General features: G+C 40.4%; 1 protein-coding gene across 5 annotated transcripts in view; it reads right to left on the reverse strand.

The window, feature by feature from the left end:
• The window catches only part of IMMP2L (inner mitochondrial membrane peptidase subunit 2), an 835,235-nt gene that overhangs the window by 62,969 nt on the left and 749,467 nt on the right, over positions 1-22,799 (reverse strand). For 2 of the 5 annotated variants that reach the window (XM_048836071.2, XM_048836069.2), the window contains exon 6: positions 20,314-20,538. The exons of 2 other annotated variants lie outside the window; for them this stretch is intronic. In XM_048836071.2, coding sequence (XP_048692028.1) covers positions 20,353-20,538 — 186 coding nt within the window. In that variant the 3' untranslated portion in view covers positions 20,314-20,352. Of the gene's footprint in view, positions 1-20,313; positions 20,539-22,799 lie in introns of those variants that run through there. One more of the 5 variants, XM_048836070.2, reaches the window with a different exon arrangement.

The following is a 22,799-nucleotide window of genomic DNA, read 5'->3' on the forward strand; positions in this document are numbered from 1 at the left end:
GGATAAAGGAAAGATTCCAGACAACCCACCCCACCCTCACCCCATTGTGACAGGGCACAGCCCTCCACTCCAGTCTTCTTGCACAGATGGCTTTAACACCTACAGTTTGTAAGCAGCAATCCCTTTTATAGTGACACACAAACAACACCCTATTTTGCCAGAGAGAAGAGAGGGAAGAGCTCTCGCCACACAGAGATCTTCCTTTACGCTGGCCCTGCTAACCTCTCCCTCTTTCTCTCTCTCATTCCCTCTTTTGCTATTTCAGTTAATAGGTTAACTAGCTCATTAGCTCTTCCAGCTCAGACTGATCTAGTAATTAGCCCCAGCTTTTCTCAATCAGGCCTTTCTCTGGGGAAACTAATTGGATTGACAGCGACCAGAGTGCTGAATCAAACCTTCTCTTTGATAAATAAAAATGATTGAGCTGCTTGATTCTCTTGCTATAAGGCATGTTTTCCAGTTCTTTAACCATTCTTGTGGCTTTTCTATGAATCCTTTCCAATTTTTCAATTTTCTTCTTGATGTGTGGACACTGGAACTGGACACAGTAGTCCAAAAGCGGCCACACCAGTGCCACATACAAGGTAACATAAACCTCCCTTCTCTTACTCGAGATTCCCGTGTTTACACATTCAAGGATTGCGTTAGCTCTTTAGCCACAGCATCACACTATGAGCTTATGAACTATGACCGCTAAGTCTTTTTAAGACTCAGTGGTTCCCAATATAGCATTCCCTCATTGTGGTAGTACAACTTATACTCTTTGTTCCCAGATATACAACTTTAATTTTGGCCATAATGAAATGCATATTGTTTGACTGCACCCCGCTTAACAAGTGATACAGATGGCTTTCTATCAGTGACCAGCCCATTTCACTATTTACCACTCCGCCAATCTTTGTGTCATCTGCAAACTATCAGAAATAATTTTACATTTTCTTCCAGGTCATTGATAAAAATATTAAATGGCATAGAGTCATAAGCCAAATTCTGAGACCCCATTAGATGCACTCCTTCTCAATGACAATTCCCCATTTACAATTACGTTTTGAGATCTATCAATTAGCCAGTAATCAATTTAATATGGCCATGTTCATTTTGTATTTTTTTAGTTTCTTAATCAACAGGTTGTGTGATACCAAGTCAAATGCTTTTCTGTAGTCTAAATATATTACCTTTATCAACCAAACTTGTAAACTCATCAAAACAAAACTTGTTTGACAAGATCTATTTTCCATAAATCCATGTTAATTGGCATTAATTATATTACTCTGTTTTAATTTTTGATTAATCATGTCTCATATCAGTCATTCCATTATTTTGCCCAGGATCAAAGTCAGGCTGACAGGCCTATTACTCATGATATTACCTTTTTGAGCAAAACCAAGTCCATTTTCCACTGAGCACGAAAACGAATAGTTTCGAGGTAAAAATAATCATCTCCATGAAATTGCAGTTAAAGTAAAATTCAGAGGCTGGAAAAGCACATGAAACAAAATCACAAACTTTTTGTGCAAAATTTTGTCAAACAACAATTGTGACTTTGGAAACTCTCCAATATCTAACCTGTAGACTTTAGCAAACCCAATGCAAAACTCTGATTTGGATTTAAGAGTTGCACTGAAGATTCAACCAACTCTTATTTTCACCAAACTTGTATAACCATCCCTGTTCATAATTGCCTATTCGTAGTGACAAAAGTGAGGAAATTCAGAGTAAAATGTGACACTCAACCTATTGTATTTAGCTATTATGACAATATAAGGAAAGGCATGATATTACACATAGTGCCATCTATGCCAATAATGTTGTTCACACTGCAGCATCTGAATGCAATTCTCTATTGTTCTCAGCTTTGCATGATCTCCTTATGGACCACTAAAACCATTTTTACTTACATATACTATGTGTGTGACATTAATAAGAAGCCACCTGAAAAGGCTGTGATTTTTCAAGATAAATTTATTCCCTATTATATTCCTAAGGCATCCAAGGAATAAAGTTATTAATTTGACAGATGAAGAAAGAACAGCGCATCTTCTTTTTTAAAAGCATAGAACATCTATATTCATTTGGTGTATTACTCTGGGTAAAAAAGTCTCAGCACATATCTATAAACATATATTCCTTCAATGTTTAAATATTATTAAATTGTGAATGTAAAATATGTACATTATTAGGTTTTTCAAATAATATAAAAGCCTATTAAGTCGTTGCCTAGTCTCTCTGCAGAATTCTGAATATCCTTTTCCTGCATTCCACCTTTGAAATTTTTTCAAAAATAGTGTGACATGAAAAGCAAAATAAATGTAGCTGCTACTAGTGTTTGGGGGTAGTCATCAGTAATGTGACAGTTCCCAAGACAAATCTTTGTAAAAAATATATTTCTATGGTGTAATATTTTGTCTTTCCAATCCAAAACTGAAAAATACCACTGGCAGAGTAGATTATGTAATTGATTTCTTATCTCTTGAAATCTGGTTCAAATACCACTTAGGCTATATATACCGTTATTTTTTTCTTAATAGCCTGAGTTTAAAATAAACACTTTGCAAAGTCAAAGGCAGGAGATGAAGAAGTTACTCACCTGGAGCAGAAACGATGGTTATGTGAGATGTGTTTCCCTATGGGTGCTCCACTGTAAGCATGCTAGGGTCCCTGCGCTGCTATCGGAGAACTTTGGTCTGTTAGGCACATGCAGTGTCTCTCCTTGTGCCCCACCAGTATGCCCTGGCTAGCCCCACTCAGTTTCTTTTCTATCGCAGAGTCATTGACAGGAACTCTGAAGTAGAGGGGAGGAAGGTGAGTTGTGGAGCACCCACAGGGACACGCATCTTGAAGAACCATCATTACTGCACAAAGTGAGTAACTTCTTCCTCCCCCTAAAATGCTGGCCTGTGCAGGTAAGCTAGTGCATGCAGTGCCATAATTTGCTGTGGGTATAGACCTGATAATTTGCTGCTGACATGGCGTCAAATTACTATTACATCCTGGAGAAAGAGGGGAAAAGGAAGGGGAACTGTGCTTCAGAGGGGTGTCATAGACACAATGCCTTCTGGAGTAATCCTGGAGTGGTGCAGCTTACACACCTGCCCTCATCCAGGGAAGTTCATAAAGGCACAATCTAGCCCTAAATCTAAAAACATATACTCTAAAAGTTTACTGCCCTGGTATCTCACATTAGTCTGTTAAACCCCACAGCAATCTGATCAAGTGTATAATAAACAAACGGGCATAAATTTTGTTGGTTTCCATCAAGAAAGAGGGACCTTTGCTTATAGTGACATCTCCAGAATTAAACTATCATCAAAATTGTTCATATCATGCCAGCCATATCAGCCTCAGCTGAAAAGAATTATTCATTACATTTTAAGTTACAGGAAATGTGTTCTGTCTATATAATGAAATGTTTTCTAGCACAGTCACTTTGTGAGATACTGTAGAATAACATCACAATGGCAGATGTAAAGTACTGCAGCTTCATATATTAATTTCTAAGACTTATACTCCCTTTTTAAAAGGTTTAATTATCATTTGCAGTCATTATGGCCTGATCTTGGATAGAGTTAGAGACAGCATCTTTAAACTACAGCATAACAAATACGAAAGTTTATTGTGTTAGTTGGAAAAGTAAATGCTTCCTCTCCTTTAAAAAATGAAATTATTTTATGGTACAGATGATGTAGAAGGGCTACCACATCCCATCGTAGAGACAGGTGCATTTTACTGGTGAGTGAGTGATTTCTGCATATTCAGGGTTCAATTCACTCTTCCATTTCTGCCAGCAGAACCTGCCATACAGGCACTTCATGATGGAAACAGAAGTGCAACCAACGGTCCGATATGGGGGGTAAGGCACAAGTGTGAGAATGTATCAGTCCTACAATGCCATTGCTAGGGGGCACTGCAACAGATCAAGGCATCTGCCATCATTTCTCTGTTGGAAGGCCTCGAGCTAGGCAGTGTAATCCCCCCAAAATACAAGGTCTTGGCCAGGGAGAGTTTATAACAAGGGCACCTCCCAAACAAGCTTGGTCACTGTGCTTGCCAATCAATTGCTCCCAATGTGATAGGTAGATTCCAAGGTTACTGGACAGGGGTTCAAGCCAGAGTTATTAAAATTTCAGAAAAAAATTGTGAGTAAGGACCTGGCCATTAATCACTGGCAGAAGAGTTACATCAGCAATAGCCCTTAACTTGCTGAGAACCCATTGTGTGGCACTGAGACTGAAGATGTGTGGTGAAGGCCTAAATAAAAGACAAAACACCAAACAATGGGAGAGGAAACTTTAAATGACATGGGATTTATTTGTAAGTTCTGTCTGAATCTCTTTTTCAAGATTTGGTATTTTCATGTCATTAATTTACCAAAAAATAAAAAAATAAAGAGCAGGTTTGTGTTGAGACACAGGTAAATTTGGGTTTAAAAATGAGTGGCCCTATAGTGAGATGTGGCAATATGATATATCTCATTGAGGTCCGCTCCAAAGTTCTCTGAAATCAGTGGAATTTTTTTATTGACTGCAATAGGCTTTGGATCAGACTCCTATACCATGCCTATTTATCAGAAGTGTCAAATTATACCTTCGTGCTACTATCAAATGAGTTCCACTGTGGGTCTTGAAATGAATTAGTAAAGAGGGAAATTGGCACCAGAGGCTGCTCTCTCCAGATTTTCCATAATCACTTTGAACAGAAATTTACTAGGAGAGAATTAGTATTCTCCAACTATAAAAAACAGGCAGGTGCTTACATATAGGTAAGTAGAAACTAAACTCTACAACCTAAATTAGCAATGAACTGCAAAGTGCCAGCATTGATTACAGGATATTAATATTCCTAGATAGTGGAAACACTACCAGTGTAGTGTTTCTGCATTATAGAACAGCAGAAGTTTGCTTCAGAAAATACAATGAAGCCAGTATTGCCAACTCCTATGATTTTTTCACAAGTCACAGGATTTTATCTGGGGTTGGGAGCCTGTCCGGCCTGCCCTCATGAAGATTTCAGGTCTGCCTGGGAGAAAAAGCCCTCTGACTGTCTGGCTTCCCCAATTTCCTAGCGCCTGGTAAAGAGCAGCCAATCAGGGTTACTGCAGGAGGCAAGCAACGCTCTCTTCTCCTTCACCTCAGGAGCTAACACCATTCTTCCAGCAGGGGAGCAGCGAGCAGAAACAGCCTAGCACCTCAGGGTTGCCCGCTCCTTGTTTCCCACTCCCTTCCTGTGAGCAACTGGACAGCTGTTCTCTGCTACTTATCACTGTCCCCCTGCCACACCCGTCATGCAAGAGGTAGGAGGATTGGATGAAGAATCTGTGGAGTTGCCCACCCCCTTGCAGTATCCCCCAGGTCTAGGAGAGGGGGATGAAGTTCCCCAGGAGATGCAGGAGGAGTACAGGTGAGGCTGGGGGGACAGAACTGATGTGGGGGCTGGGGTGAAAGGATTGATTTGTGGGTCAAGGGGATGGGCCGATGTAGGGGGGCCTGCAGCAGGGGCCAGAATCTCCTTCCTCTATGCATTTAGGAGATTGGGCAGCACTAATTGTCACACACATGGGGGGGCGGGGAGGAATTTAAGAAACAAAGACAAACCAATACTTTGTTTAAAAATCTCATAAATCATGATTTCGGGAGTCTGACTCTTGATTTTTGAAAAGTTGGGGTTTGCAATATGATGAACCTTAATCAACTGCAACCCAAAATTCCTCCATACCCATCTTGGGGCAGGGGAGATGTTTGACTGTTCCAGCAGGAGAAAACAACTGCTAGAGCCCTGCAAGGAGTGGGGAAGGGAGAGACAAGCTTCTGTCCAAAATACATGTGGAGACCATCCCTGGACAGGGAGGAGGGCTGTGTAGAAGGAGAGAATTCTCTGCCTCTCGCTGCTGCCATTGGCTAGGCTGTGGCAGAGGGAGGAAGAGTTGATTGTCTCTCATGCTCCTCCCCTTCCCAGATGTGAAACCCTCAGGCCATGCAGTAGCAGCCTGGCCTTATGATAGCAGTATAATCTGAACTGCACTTCCCAGAGGCTTTGGCTCTGATCGGTCAACAGGTTTTGGAATCCATATGCAATTTTTCCATTCGGATAAGACTGACAGGGTGTCCAGTGGCTTTTAATTTTCCTTGAAGCATTCTGGAGGCCCATTTTCAGATTAATAAGAAGTAAAGACAGGGATTTTAAAAGCTGTGTGCGAGTTTGTCATTTCATGATGACTTGCTCCCAGTGTCCAATGCAGGTGAAAGGCTCAAAGGAGCCATGTCAGAGGTAAACATGAGACCTGGGAGATGACTGGTGGACCATATTAACCTGGAAGAAGAAAGGGAGACCTTAAGTGTGCACACCCCTGCATGTGTACACTCATTTCCCCTTGCAGTGAAAGGGCGAGAGGATTCAGAGATGGGCTGAATCCCAGGGCTTAGGCTAAAGAGTGTCAACCCTGAATATTACTATTTGGCATGGTAATTATGACAGACATATCCCCACACTGGGGAGCAGTGTGAAGATGGACCACCCTGGAGGAAGCTCTGGAAGGCACTGGACTGGAAGAAGACACAATGACTTGTGCAATTTTGGGAAGCACAACAAAAACACAATAATAAAATCACAGAAAAATAGGACTTGAAGGGATCTCGAGTGGTCATCTAGTCCAGTCCCCTGCCCAGAGGCAGGATTACGTATTATTTTGACCATCCTTGGCAGATGTCTGTTTAACCCGTTCATAAAAATCTCCAGTGACAGATTCCACAAACCCCCTTAGGTAATTTGTTCCAGTGCTTAACTACTTTACAGTTAGGCAGCTTTTTCCTTGTGCCTAACCTAAATCTCCCTTACTGCAATTTAAACCCATTATTTCTTGTCCTATCTTCAGTGGATAAGAAGAACAATTTATCACACTGCTCTTTTTAAGTACTTAAAGTCTGTTATCATATCCCCCCCGTCCCCATCTTCTCTTCTTCAGACTAACCAAACACAATTTTTTTCAATCTTTTCTCATAAGTCATGTTTTCTAGACTTTTAATCATTTCTGTTGCTCTCCTCTGGACTTTTTCCAGCTTGTCCACATCTTTCCCAAAGTGTGGTGCCCAGGACTGGACCCAATACTCCAGCTGACGCCTTAGTACTGAGTAGAGTGGAAGAATTACTTCTTGTGTCCTGCTCATTTGACTCATGCTAATATATTCCAGAATGCTGTTTGCATTTTTTGTAACAGTATTACATTGTTGATTCATATTTAGTTTGTGATCCACTAAAGGCCCCAGATTGTTTTCTGCAGTAAAACTTCCTAGGCAGTCTTTTCCCATTTTGTATTTGTGCAATTGATTATTCCTTTCTAAGTGTAGTACTTTGCATTTGTCCTTCTTGAATTTCATCCTATTTATTTCAGACCTTTTCTCCAGTTTGTCAAATAATTTTGAATTCTAATCCTGCCCTCTAAAATGCTTCAACTCCTCCCATCTTGGTATCATCCACAAACTGTATGTGCACTCTATGCCATTATCCAAATCATCTATGAAGTTATTGAACAGAACTGGACCCAGGACGGATCCCTGCAAGACCCTACTGGATATGCCCTTCTAGCTTAACTATGAACTCTATCATCTTCCAACCAGTTGTTCACTACCTTATAGGAGGTTTGTCTATATTTCCCTAGTTTGCTTATGAAAGGGTCATAAAAGAGGGTATCAAAAGCCATACTAAGTCAAGATATATCACATCTACTGCTTCTACCTATCCACAAGGCTTGTTACCCTGTCAAAAAAGAACATTTGGTTGGTTTGACAGGATTTTATCTTCTAGGTGCTTACAAATTGATTGTTTGATTATTTGCTCCATTATCTTTCTCGGTATCAAAGTTAAGCCGATGGTCTATAATTCCCTGGGTTGTCCTAATTCCCCTTTTTATAGATCATCATCATGTTCACATTACACCTCTGGTGTTTAGGGCAGCAACGAAGCTCCTCCACTCGTGTCTGTTTCTGGCAAGACGTTCAATAGTTCCCCAGCTGGGCCTCAGATTTTTCAGCTCAGCTTCCACAGCTCTTCGCCATGTTGTTTTCAGACAGCCTCATTTTCACTTGCCTTCAGGTGTCTATCTTACTGCTACTCTGGTGATGGAATCAGTTTTCATACGACGTACATGGCCAATCCATCTCCAACACCTCCTGGCAATGTGATGCCAATATTGTAGTGCCAATATCCTGCCATCTCCCCCTTCAAAGAAAAATAAAGGACCTTGATTTTCTCCTCCTTCCCTCCAAATCAGGGGAGCAGGCTGAGGATGTAGGGAGGGAAGTGAGAGCAGGCCTCTGGGTGCAGCTAAAAGACTGAGTAAACCAGCTGAGAAGAGAAGAGAGGACTAGTCCAGACTCAGCTGAGAAGAGCTGAGCTGGCTGGAAAGGAGGATGAGAGGAGTAACCAGATCAAAGTGAAGGCCAAGGGATTAGCTTTGATTAATGGGTTGTAGAACTCCATGACTACTATAACTTTATGTTTTCACTAATGGAGGGGATGCCAGTCAACACTGGCCATCTTTGCTTCCCTTGTACATAAAAGGTGTAAACACCGAGGACAGAGAAGAAATATTTATAGTAAATATTATAGTATGGTAAAAGGAGTTGCAAGTAAGAGGGAAACATATAGGCAAGATATTTAGAAAACCTTCATGGCAGAGTGATCAGTTTGAATCTGAAACAGTGTTCCAAGGGCAGATCAGGCAAGGTAATTCCAGTAGAAACAGAGATGTATTAATATCATTGTACAAGGTACTGATAAGATCTGATAGCACCCTTCAACTACCTGAATGGGGTTCCAAAGAGGATGGAGCTAGGCTGTTCTCAGTGGTGGTAGATGACAGAACAAGGAGCAGTGGGCTCAAGGTTGGATATTAGGAAAAACTATTTCACTAGGAGGGTGGTGAAGCACTGGAATGGGTTACCTAAGGAGGTGGTGGAATCACCATCCTTAGAGTTTTTAAGACCCGGCTTGACAAAGCCCTGGCTGGGATGATTTAGTTGGGATTGGCCCTGCTTTGAACAGGGGGTTGGACTAGATGACCTCCTGAGGTCTCTTCTAATCCTAATTTTCTATGATTCTATGATCTCATCTGGAATACTGTGTACAACTCTGATCACCCATATTCAAGAAAGATGAAATCAAACTGGAACAGGTACACAGAAGGGCTACGAGGAAGGTCAGGGGGAAGGGAGAACCTTTCTTATGAGAGAAGACTAAAAGATCTTGGCTTGTTTAGCCTAAGAAAATGAAGGCTGAAGAGAAGATACAATTGCTCTCTATAAATATAATGGCGGGGAGGGGACACGACACCAGGGAGGAAGAAGAGCTAATTAAACTAAAGGACAATGTTGGCATAAGAACAAATGGGTACAAACTGACCAGAGTAAATTTTGGCCGGAAATTAGGAGGTTTCTAGCCATCAGAGGAGTGAGGTTCTGGAACAGCCTCCCAATAGTAGTGGTAGCAGGAAACCTAAATACTTTTGAGATGGAGATTGATAAATTTATGAATGAAATTATATGGTGGGGTTGCTGGCAACAGCAGGGAACTGGACTTCAAGACCCAGGAGGTCCCTTCCAGTTCTGTGTTATGTTATGTTGGCTGACTTTGAAACCAACACATTTCACCAATTCTCTGTTTATAAATAAATTAGCCAATCCCTATTTAAAGGATTTAGCCTCAAACCCCACAAAAAGTGAGTGGGAAGTTGTGGCCTCCATTTTCACATGTAACTAGTGATTTTAGGTGCTTCAGTGTTGGGGTGCCCAATTTGAGACCCTTTAAAGGGGTTGAATCTGAGAAAGTGCTGAGCACCAAACCCTGAAAAATCAAGTCCCATTAAGGTGTCTCATCTTGGGGGCACAATAACTGAAGCACCCAAAATTCCTAGTAATTTTTGGAAATGTAGGTTTGAGGCGACTAATATCTGTGCAACTTTGAAAATTGAGGGTTAAATGTCTTACTTTTGATGCACAGACTTTTGCTTGTTAAAATGTTTTGCATTTTTGTAGTGTATATTAATGTAACTATTCTAAGTGAGATGTTTGAATAAAACACGTCATAAAAGTTTTAAAAACTTTGTTGGGTTCTTCGTTGTACTTAACACTAAACACAGTGAGTTATAATGAAGCTAGTAGGCTGTTTATGAGTCCAACATTAATTGTCTAGTATGTAACTCATAAGTTAAATTAGATTCTGGCATTGGATGATAATGGAAAAAATGGATCATAATAATAACAGCAAAGTCATTATGATAACATTAATTATTACAGTCATTGTGTGTAACAGCATTAAAATCATGCCAGTATATTAAAGTGCCACTTTATAAAGGTCAGCTATTTTCTGCTGGTATTGAGTCTTTTTAACATGAAATTTAGACAGATGGAAACAAGATTCTAGTAAAAGAGCAGGATTCAAGCACAATAGATGATTTTCAGGCAACAGTTATGTGGAGATGAGCAAGTGAGACAAATATTTCCTGAGCATTTTGATGTTTACTTAATTATTCCCTAAAAGAAAATGTAAAAGAGATATTGTCTACAAGCTATCATTGTTCTGTCCGGTGTCTGAACTTCTCAGACCAAGTTCACTGTACAACATATTTGGAGAAAAATAAGTGTGAGGGTGCTCTTTAAAAGAATTGCTTTCATAAAACATGGAAAGTTGCTCTGAATAGCATTGTTATGCTTTGAGGGGAATCAGACTGAGGCATCAAAAGAGCAAGGAAGATTCTAGCTAAATGAGACAACTAGGGCAGAGATGGAAAAGAACTGGTCTGAGTGGCAAAGATGTTGTAATACTATCATGGTAGAACCTAAAGGTGCATGTGTTAGTGATGCATTCCTTAGTCTAACACCAGGGTAGCAGATCAGGCTAATTAAGTTAGTAAGAGATAAACTAAATCAGAAAGTGAGACCTCATCAAGGGGAATTGTTACTTTAGTTCTAACACCACACTTCTAACTGTGGCTCATTGGGTGGTAGTCTCACTTTTACTTGCTGTCACTAATACAATATAGAACTAGGCTTATTATTTAGTAGCTTATCCTCTTTATTATTAGTAATGTTCAGTTCACTGTCTTCTCCACCTGAATCCATCTTTTCCTGTCATGAAGATGTAATAATATTGACTTGCAGGTGTGTTGTTTGGCCACTGGATGTCTCTGCGCTATGGGGAAGGAGTGTGGTCTCAGGGACAAGCCAGTATGGAAGAAGGCTTGTTTTTGTGGCGCTTGTACTACTCCTGTGCAGTTTTTGGTGGTCTTAAATGAGTCCTAAATCCTGTAGACCTACCTCAAGCACAACTCTACCGAACACAATGAGAAATTACAGACCAACCTGGAATCAAATAATAGGTGCAAATATGGATTCAAGCATCTAAATTCTCTCCTCTCCCCTTTAGAAACAGGGAGAGGTTTGGATGTAAGGCTCAATTGAGTTTTGGCTCAATTCATTTTTAAAATGAGTGCCATAACTGCTTTAACCAATAGTTAAAGTGGATGATGCTAAAAACCTTCCCCGTCTTGGGCCATTTGTAGCAGACAGGCACAATAGTAGTCCATTCATTCCCCAAGTTACTGACAGCTATCCCCTCCTACTTCCCCTGGTGCTCAAGGAGGATAGGGAAACAGCAGTGGCATGGTCCCAGGGGTGAAAGTAACTTAAAGGACTTACCGGTACTCCGGAGTCCTGAGCGGGGGCGTGGCCTCAACCGGAAGAGGCGTGGCCTTGACCAGAAGAGGCGGGGCCTTTAAATACACGGGCCCTTTAAATCAAGATTTTAAGGCCGCAGGACTCTGGCTGGGAGCCCTGGGGCCTTTAAATCACCCGCAGAGCTACCAGCTACAGAGGCAGCTGGGAGCCCCGGGGCTCAGGGGCAATTTAAAGGGCCCCAGCCGCCACTACTGCAGTGGAGATCCGGGCCCTTTAAATCACCCCCAGAGCCCTAGCCGCCATTACCCCAGGGCTCCAGCAGCAGGGCTCGGGGGGTGATTTAAAGGGCCCGGGGGCTCTGGCCGCTGCGGGGAGCCCCGGGGCCCTTTAAAGCGGCAGCCTAGGGAAGTCGGTCTGGTCCGACATGGCACACTGGCTCTTGCCAGTACACTGTACCGGACTGGATCAGCTTACTTTCACCTCTGCATGGTCCCCTCTTCCCTCTGCCCTGGTCAGCACAGCTGGGGGTGCAGGGAGGTGAGTGTGAGCTACTAAGGGACCCTATGGCAGAATCCCAAAGCAGGACTATAGCGATAAGGCATCACTGAGCCCATTCTAGGTATATTTAGGGTAATCCCATTGTGATTTGTCCACAAAAATCACATTGGAGGAGAGAAACAAAAAACAGCAAAAAAATACTTTTTTGATTTTCCACAACATAACAGCATTAGCCCAGTCCTACAGCCCTTAAACATACATAGCTCCCACTAAAGTCAGGGGCAGTTTTGCATGCAAATATAAGGATTTGTAATAATGCAATACCATGGAAAACAGCTAGATAGTATAGGAATGGGAATTTACATTTTTATGTTGCACAGATGCTAATATAGCATGCTCAGAATGGGTTATTCAACAATATCAAGAATCAGCAGTCTGAAGCTGTCTCCTTTGCATGGCAACTTTAAGAAATGTAATATGTTGCTTCCTTATTTTAATAAATAGATGTAGGGAATAGATTAATACTCAAAGCACTACTAAAGAACTTGTTTTTCTTCAGTGGTTCCAGTCTTTTGCTTTAAGCTAAATTCAACAATAAATACAATTCAAACACATGACACCTCATTGTACTTGCATTACAGCATGCACATATAAATAAAATTATCACAAATTGGTGAACAATTAATGAGATTCATTGCTGAGACATTTCATCACTGAATGGTGTTTTCCTGCCAACTTAGATATGATGTACTTAATTCTAAATGACACCACCTGCTCCCACCTCTAAGTGAAATGAAAAAGCTGCCAAGGGGCATGTTGGGAATTAACTTGCAGGCTTTCTTTTAATCAGGCATTCCTCCATGATGCTGAAAGCCAACAATATTACTGAGGGGAAAATATAATTGTTGTATACATCTGCAGTTCGATTTAGAGCTCTCATTGTAATGGTTAACTGAAGCCTAATGCATTTTTTCTTGCCAGGTGATGTTGGTCACCAGCTACTTGAAGCCAAACCACGAAATGAATGTCAAAGCTAACATCTGACCAGGACAGGATAGTATAAAAAAACATTTTAAAGTGAAATGCAATTTTTTTCTTTTTTTGATCAGCTGCACAGACTTCTAATTTATATATAGGTGCTTACACTTCCCCTTTTTGCAACATCAAACTAAGGTATCAAGGCCCTCTGGGGAAAGGAAAGACAAAAGCCTTGAAGAGTTAAAAATTCACACACTTTGAAAGAGTGTGGCAAATAAAAATGACTATTCTCTTCTATATAGCCATGCAGCTTCTGAGGACATCCTAATTAGGGGTGGGGAGAGGTTGATAACTTTGTGCTCAGATGCTCCCCTGCCCTCCAAGACTTCTAATAAAGAGGCAAAATGCAGTATCTTGTCAAATATAAAGTGAACTCTCACCTAATACAGGTGCATGTTGAATGCTACCTCTTGAATGTCACATGTGCTGTTTAGTAACAAGGACCAAGCTACACCACCACCACATGGGTTACTCTTTGAAAAAGATGTAATTATCCGAGTATTTTGTATGGTAGAAAAAAAGCAAGTAAACAACCTCTCCAACTTATAACTACTGGCAAGGAAGGCAATGCTGAGGTTTTGCAATGAGTCTTCAGAAACAGTACCTTGCAGAAATAGCTGTGAATACTTTCATTTTTATGAGCTACAACAAGATCATTTCATCCATGTGACCCCCAAACGACAGGTGTGCTTCACATGTTAAATGCATTCCATTTAAGTAGCACACGTTTCAGGCTTTTTCCCCAGCATTTGCTCATGTTGACAGCATGTTGGTGGTTGTTGTTTTTTATAAACTCACACACTCATGTAGTGACCATCACACTTTTCTGCACTGAAAGCAGAAAGGGGAGGAGGGACAGAGGAAATACAAGAATTTAGAAGACTGGGAGCACAGGCTTTCTCTGGCCCTGAAATACAGTAGTGTCCTTGGAGAGAGTTGGTTCCTTTCTCCACATCTGGGTTTCCTTTTCCCTTCTCCTCCTCCTGCTTTCAGAGGTCTGATCTGCAAGCTCAGCCTGGACCTGAACCAAAGCCCATCAAAGTCAATAGGAATCTTTCCACTGATTTCAAATGAGCATTAGGCTTGGGCTCTATCAGAGGGCCTAAGGGATGGCTAGCTAACACCAAAGCCAGCTCACCCTCACTTGCCTCTGGACTCACATACATATCTACAATATATTTTTATTAAGAGGAATGCCTAGAAAATAACTTCAGGGAAGACTTCATAGACATCATCATAGTATGCAAGCTATAAGTATCTCTATGAAAGGCAAGCTACTGTAGTATTCAGATTGTCAAGGGGATCTAGAACTGTGAATGCTGCAATACACAACTGACTTACATGGCTTGGACTCTAACATAAGCACTGAAGTATTCAAAGACTAACTTGTAGGACATTTGGGGTCAGGAGTGAATCAAGGATTTGTGGCAGTAAAGACGGTTATTATCATTATATGGGGGTTACATGGTGTCTTGAAGGAACAAGTTAACTGGCCATACTTCTCACTTAACCGCTGACAGCCAGCTCAAGCACTGGCATATCAGCCATAGATCAATTGCTGTAGCAATACCCACAAACAAAAGCAGACATGTTAGGTACTGAAAGGAGGGAACAACAGCACTAAGTCTGTAGAGGTGGAAGAGTCGTCATTGATAACCACAACTCAGGGTCAGACACTTCTGATTTTTAAACCAAGACCTGAGACTCTACTTTATGTCAAGTAAAAGATGGATAGTCTCTTTCAGGGGTCCCGAAAAATGTTTACTGTTCTCATCATTTTGCCACAGTTAATACTCACACTGCACATAAATATATTACCTACCAGTCTAGATTTATTGCTTTGCAGCAATTTAGTAGTGCTTACTTCAAAGGAAAACATGACCCATGCCATACAATGGATGAGTGATGATAATGACAAATAAAAAGATATATTAGAAACTTTGTGAATAAAATACATGCTTATTCTGTAACAGCAAACTGTGTTCTACTTTTTTGGTCCCACACTGTTCAGGGATATGTTTCCAAGTTCTCTATAATAAGCGGCATCCTTACACAAGAGAAAGTCAATCCATTATCAGATAAAGAATAGGTCATTAAATAGCACAGTCCTGCTAATCAACAGGTCTGATCACTGTTGCCACTTTTCTATTTCTTTCTTTCTGTGTCTGTCTCACTTTCTTTCTTACTTTTTATCATGCAATATTTTATACATGCAATTTACCCTTTCCTTAAAGCATTTTTAAAAGAAACAATTATGTCAAACAACCGTAGCCAACTCAATGACTTTACTGATGCAAACACTGAAATCACTCTTTCAGTGGCCTCACATTCCATATATCAATTGGTGCCTGTAATATTAAAAACTAATTCAGTTTAAAAAAGCCAAACTACTTTAAATATAGCAAAAAAACATCCAACTGCAGCGTCGCACATAATCTGAATCTTCATCAACATCATATGGCTTGCCTTGTGCAAAACAACAGAACTTGGAAAGAAATTCACGTTGATGTTAAGAGAAGAAAGGCAATTAATCATCCCCTGTATTAAATGTTCTGTAGTAACTGTCATATACAATTTTATCAACTGCACTGAAGCCACAGCACAGTCTAAATTTTACACTTCAGGGCAGGACACAGAGATGCAACATGGCTGTCTGGGTTAAGCTGTGCTGTTTTGGTTAAGCTGTTTTGATTCCCTGGCTTCCATTAAGGGTGTTTGAGGTAATACATTTCAGATAATCGGAGGAAGAACTGATTACAACTTCTGCAAGTTTTCTTCAGTTTCAACCACAGGCACGTTGTCAAAATGTTGGAGAACCCACACAGGAGGCACTTGCCTTGTAGTCATTGCACCAATGCTGGTGGTTTAGTTTGTCTTTATGCTGAATGAGGTTTAGACATTTAAAATGATTAACACCTTGTCTAAACTTAACAGCACTGCAGAGCTATACCAGGGCAGCTGTGCTCCTGTAGCGCTTAGTGAAGACATTACCTATGCTGGCAGGAGAGTTTCTTCTGTCAGCATGGGTGCTTCCCCTCCCCAAGAGGGGGTCGATATGTTGACAGGAGAAGCCCTCCCATCGACATAGCGCTGTCTACACTGGGGGTTATGTCGGGATAGCTACATCGCTCAGAGGTGTGGATTTTCCACATTCCTGAGTGACGTAGTTATACGGACATAAGTTTGTAGTGTACACCAGGATTAAGATATAATAAGCTGCATCCTTACACAAGAGAGTCATTCCATTATCAGATAAAGAATAGGTCATGGAATAGCACAGTCCTGCTAATCAACAGGTCTGGTCACTGTTGCCACTTATCTGCTCTATTGTATCTGTTATACAGTAGGCCCAAATAACGTCTGAGCAAGCAAAAAGCATGGTTATTAGTGTACCTGAAATGGATTATTATGATTAACTTACATGCAACAGGCATAAAACAGACATAAACCAGGCACGCTACAGCACTGAATAGGGTTTCTCTGTTCCTTCTCTCATGTGTTTTTTTAAATAAAATATGTAGTTTCAAACTATAAACTCTCTTCTTTTCTGGAAACATACATACAGAACTAAGAACTACAGTCTATCTAAGTATTTAAATGGCACCCCATCACTACAGTTAGTGCCTACGTCTCTAGAGGATGCACTGAACTCAAGTAGTGAATTCATCACAGAGAAAACCAGAGTAGAAAGGTTGTACTTGAAATCTGTCTTTTGGAAATACAGTAACAAAGATGGATATGCGTGTTTATCTGTTTTCTCAGAGCTAAAGGACTTAGCACCCAGCCAAACATGGGGTTAGATCCTTACCTCTGTTCCAACACCTTTCTGCCAAGTAAAAGGGCCAGAATGGTGTAAAAGGGAACTCAGAGCCCCATATCCAGCCAGGGAAGGGATCCCCTGACACAGGATCTGGAGAAGACAGCCATATGGCTGCATCCTGATTACCCATTTTACAAGCTCCACTGTGGAGGTTAGGCTGTGATTGGGGCTGAAAGTGAAGGAGCATGATAGGACTAAGGCAGCTCACTGCGCAGTTGTGATTTTGGCTAGTGCTGAAGCCTATAGGGCAACCATGGGAGGCTGATGCAATGGAGATAGGCCCCCAGGACTGTTTAAGTTACACAGGGGGTCCCAAAGCTACCCAGCATTGGCAGAGCACAAAGATGGCTTAAAATCATCTCAGCTACCCCTTTCCCTGGGAGTTCTGTGTTGTGTCTTTTAGTTTCTGTGCTGCGTCTGTGATGCACCTTTTAAATCTCATCTTTGCTGTTCTGCACAGGGCATCTTCTTGGATTTGAGCAAAGAAATCCTGCCCCATCAGGCCATGCACTGAGGGTGATGGGCAAGGAAACAAACCAGTTGTGGACCCTCAGGCTATGTCTACACTGCAGCTGGGAGTGAGCCTCCCAGCCTGGGTAAACAGGGTTGTGTTAATGAGGCTTGAACTAGCTCACTAAAAATAGCAATGTTGATGTTCTGGCTTGGGCTCAGAAGCTTAAGGGATTCTGTGTATGTGACAGTCCAAGCTTCCATCTGAGCCAGACATCCCCATTGCTACTGCTATTTTTAGTGCTCTAGCTCGAGCCCCACTAGCGTGAGTCTGTCTACCCAGGCTGAGAGACTCACTCCCACCTGCTGTGTTGACATACCATCAGAGCCCAGGATGAGTCTGCAGTACTGTTAGCTAGAAATGTACTGTAAACTGAGCATATTTGATCTGGAATTCATTTACAGGCAATTAACATGGAGCCACACAATTCTATTTTTACAGAACCACATTTCAGAGTAGAGCTGCACTTTGAAGCAAATCAACTTTTCCCCGCAATAAAAACTGGTTTCATTCCATTATAAACTACTCAATGTCCAGGTGTCAGGCCTTGCTAGCCTAAGAAAACACTGGGGATGGAAATAACCATGCTACCAATGGTTCATTCCTACCTTGTGCCAGAGGTTCTCATATCCCTGCTGGGCTACTGACCTTTGGCACAGAATCCTTCTGCCTTCTTACATGTTTTGCTTAGAACAGAAACAACACTACAGCCACCATTTTCAATTATTAAGACCACATAGGAAATTGCATTTTGAAAGATCTGGAAAGTGCTGCTGACTTCCAGAAAGTAGTCAGTGATAGGCAAGGATTACATCTCCTAGAATAAGCTTTCTAGGCCTGCAGGTTCATTTTGTAGTGCCAGTTAAACTGAAGAATATCATTCAGTGGTAAACCTTCCATATTTATTATGTCAAAGCTGCTGAGGATGAAAAATCGCTCATAGCATTAGTAAAACCACAAGCCAGTTGTGTGAAATAGGGTTTGTCAGAAAAAATTTCAGTAAAACAGTAATGTGTCACCTTCATAATGCCTTCAAAAACTTTTACTCATTCTTGCTTCCCATATGACTTGCTACAGTGCTGTTTTTATTTTGAAGCTTCGTATGCGCTAAACAAATTACTAATTGTATTATAGATGTGGTGAATATATATTTTATGGCTTTTGAATCATTTTTATCAGATCTTTATCATGGATAGTATGTGCAAGAATTGTCACAAAGGAGCATCGTTTTCTTGGAGTAGCTTACTTCTTCGTATTGAAGCATTCTGTATGGGGTCATCTCTTTTTATTTGTGTCTCGGGAAAAATAATTGGTAAAATCCACAGTATGTGGCCTAATATTCAAATCTGCTATGTATTGAGATCCACACTGAATGTTCACAGCTTCTGTGTGTCGTATGTAGTGTGTAGTATGACAAGTGATGCTTTCAGCTTAATAGGACTGGTTTAAAAAACATGCTAAAGGTTTAAAAAAACAGAAGGTAAATACCCTATATAGTTATTTATTTAAATATCATTATATTTAAGCCAATGTCATTATTTTCTAGGGTCTGACTCACGATTTTTGAACATTTAGGATTGACAATGACTGTCATATCCATACTATGCTGGGTGCTATCTGTTTTCCACTTTCACAGGTGGTTTTCATAGTCTCATAAAAAATTGCTTTTTGCATTAAATGCAAGTTGGGAAATACCAAACTAGAAAGAAAATTTATTTTTAGTCTTTCTACAAAATTCACAAAAATATCTATATAAGCAGTTTCACTACATGAAAATGATCTGCAGACTGTAGTGGAAATCTAATGTGATTTGACAGATACGATGTAACCCACAAGCTGTGAATTTTATTTAGGTAAGTGCAAACCAGTTTGGAGACAATAAGAACCGATTTGAAACTTTGCCCATAAATCAAAATAAGACTGACACAAACCTTTAGTGTGGTTTAGACAAGTTCAGATAATTTTATTCTTTATCTTTCATTTTTGCTTCCTGGGAAGTTCTTGGTTTTAGCTAGAAGCAAAAGTGCCAAATCCTACATGAGAGGCTTTTTTTTTTTTTTTGCAGCCTTTATGGCTGTACTGCAAGCAGGGAGCTCAAGTAATCTCATAAAACAATTTATTCTCATAAGATTTCCAACCCAGTTTTGCAGATTCCAGAGATTCAGATAAGCACTGAACTTTTGATTACACTTGAGCCACATCAGGTCTCTGAACTTGGAAGTTTGACCATCTCTAATTGTGGTAACATTTGCAAGCTATTACTAAGTAACTGGAGTCCATATTCTTGTTCTCAGTTACATATGCACAATCCCTCTGAACACAATGGGGCAGATTGTCTGCTATCACCAGCTTCTACTGAACAAAGCACACAGGCAGGGCTGGACAAAGGTCGTCGTGGTTCCCTGATTCTCTGTCCCAGCCTCAACACTAGCACTAATCCTTACAGACTACAGTATAGCCAGCTGTGAATTGCCAAAGCCCACTGTGCTCTAATCACTCTCTCTCTCTCCTGCTGCAGACCTGCTCCTCCAGTCACCCAATGGGAGAGAAATTTAGGAGAAAATTCAATTGGCTGTACACATGTTGGGACTCCCTTACACCAGGGGAATCCCAGACAGGAATTTGGAATTGATTTCGGTTTCCTTTGCACCACCTGAATGATGGAGGAGGAGCAGATCAGGGCAAAGAAACTGCCCCATTGTGTCTGCATGCATGTACATGAGAGTAGAATCTGGCCCCAAAATGATATAGAATTTAACGTATCACTGCTTTTGTTTCTGACAATGCATTCTGCATGGTAAAGCCTTACAGGTATATTCTTATATATATATACACAGGTATATATGGGGTTTGTACCTTTTATGTTCATGTAATTTGTGGTGTTTCAGAAATAGTCCTTGTAAAAGATAAATGGAAAAGCCAGTTTTAAATATGTACAAGCTGGTTACATAGAACAGTGTGAAGCACTCAAATGCCTTCCTAATAGGTTTGTCTTCACAGAGCATCTGTGAAAAAAAGAAATTAAATTTTGAAAAATTGATTTACAATGGCACTAGCTGAAAAGCGTATCAAAACTTGAGAAAACTGCAGGCTTCACAGTGCGCGCCACACGGTATCTTTGTAGTTCTACAGAAACCCTGCACATCTCCACCAAATCCTACATTGGTTCACATCTAGCAGTAGTGAGACAGTTGTTGATCATGAGACTGGGTACACTGGAAACTATGTTGCAATATGGCAAATAATGAGGTAATTTTTGATCATGAAGTTAGGTACATTAGAAACAATGTTGCAACATGGTACGCACTCTGCAGAGCTCTGACAGAAAAATATAAGCAAAAGTAAACAAAACAACTGTCAATCAAATCTGTCAGCAGAGTGTGTAAAGAGTGTCAGAGATAGACAGATTTTGGAATGTGGTCACTCTCGGAGACACAGAAGAAGAAGCAGGAGAGAAGCAGCAGAGGAAGAAGAGAAGCAGAAACCTGAGAGGAAACCAGAGAGAGATGAGACTTAACCTAAAGAACAGCTAAGAACTATTGCCAGCAGCTGTCAGCAACCTGTGGAAGATTGGCCATCTGAAGTTGGGCGCAGCCACTTAGGATCATCTTAACTGTATGTTGTGGTTCAGGTGCTTTTTAGCTTGTGTTTAGAGGTTTGTGTTTGGACCACTAACGGGTGCTTTGTTTTGCAAAAGATACTACTTGTGTCAATCCTTTATCAGAATCCTGTATCTGTACCCTCTGGGGGTAATAGGTGAGCTGTTCTGGGGACTTTCTGAAACAGGGAACCCCTGGCAAGCCCAAGATTCTTTGACCACCCTGGAGATGCATCACTGATGAGAACAGATTGGTTATAACAGGTGAGCTGTTTTACAGGGGAAACTCTTGGGGAATATTTGAATTCTGTTTTTGAGGTAACAACTGATGTGCTCTATGCTCCCTCTTTAATATCATTAATGAAGATGAGGATAAGGCCAGTGCTAAAATCTATCCCTATAGTAACCCACTTGTCAAGTACCACAACCTAATATATTGCTATTTAGCATTACTCTTTGAAAATTGGCTAAATAGCCATAAACAGAGGATATGAGGGTATTCCTATCCCAGTCAATTTGAATTAATGTTTTTAATTACTATTTAGTGGGACACAGTTTCAAATGCTTTACAAAAAGTCAAATATATTGCATCTACTACATTCCCTTTGTTTACTAATTTTGCAATTCTATCAAAAAAGCAGTGAAGTTTGTCTGACAATTATTTTTCATAATCCCACTCTGCCTAATTGCTCAGAATTATTTTATACTTTAGGAGTCCAACCCTGCTCCCATATAAATCAGCAAGAACTTTACCACTGTCTCCAGTGAAAACAAGATCAAACCCTAGATGTTCAGTGATTTTTTTCCCTCATAAAAATTCCATTATTTTGTTTAGAAGAGAAGGCAGATATATGGAATAGTAATTGCCAGGATCACTAATATTTCTTTATTGAAAATAGCCTCTGTATTTGCTTGATTTCACTATATCAATACGTAATCTTTTGTCCATGATTTTTCATAAATAACTTTTGGTGGTTCAGTAGGTTTGAACACCAATTTCCTTAATATCCTGACTATTCTGAATGGCTGCTTTGTATGTTTGCAAATTTTCCTTTGCCTCTTTGTTACTTTATAAGATTTCCATTATTTTCTGATCATCAATATTTTCATTTTTGTTAGAGATTTTTAAAAGTTCAGTATCTCAGCCATTTTAATCATTAATTTTATCCTGTTCATGTATTAATTGACCAACTATTTCTACATAGTCAAGTCAATAGATGTCTTTCTCCACAGTGAAAATCAATAGTTACATACATGGGCACAAAATTGAAGTTACACAGCGGTGAATCAGACCCCTCCATATCGATATCCATACACCTGTATGTTCTATATTATGTGCAGGTAAGGAATTTTCACAAAACTTCGTTTTAACTTTTAATTTTCCAAGTCATTCTTCAAGTTCCACTGAGTGTTTCTATGTGGGCTATGCACAGTACGCTGGCTGCCTAATAAGCAGCATTTGAATGAGTCCTTTTAATACAGCCTATAACTATGGGCTATTTTCAGTTTGAAATTGCAACACTTTCTCAGGATGTGGCTATTATTATATCCAAATATCATCAGGGAACATTTCAAAGGTCAACCCCTCCTATCCATGGAAACAAGCTTAACAAAAATGTTTAATTAATTAATGGGGTATGAGCTTGCTGTTAAAACCAGCAGTTACCT

The sequence above is a fragment of the Caretta caretta genome, chromosome 1 (genome assembly GCF_965140235.1).
Source record: "Caretta caretta isolate rCarCar2 chromosome 1, rCarCar1.hap1, whole genome shotgun sequence".
Classification (NCBI taxonomy): Eukaryota; Metazoa; Chordata; order Testudines; family Cheloniidae; genus Caretta; species Caretta caretta.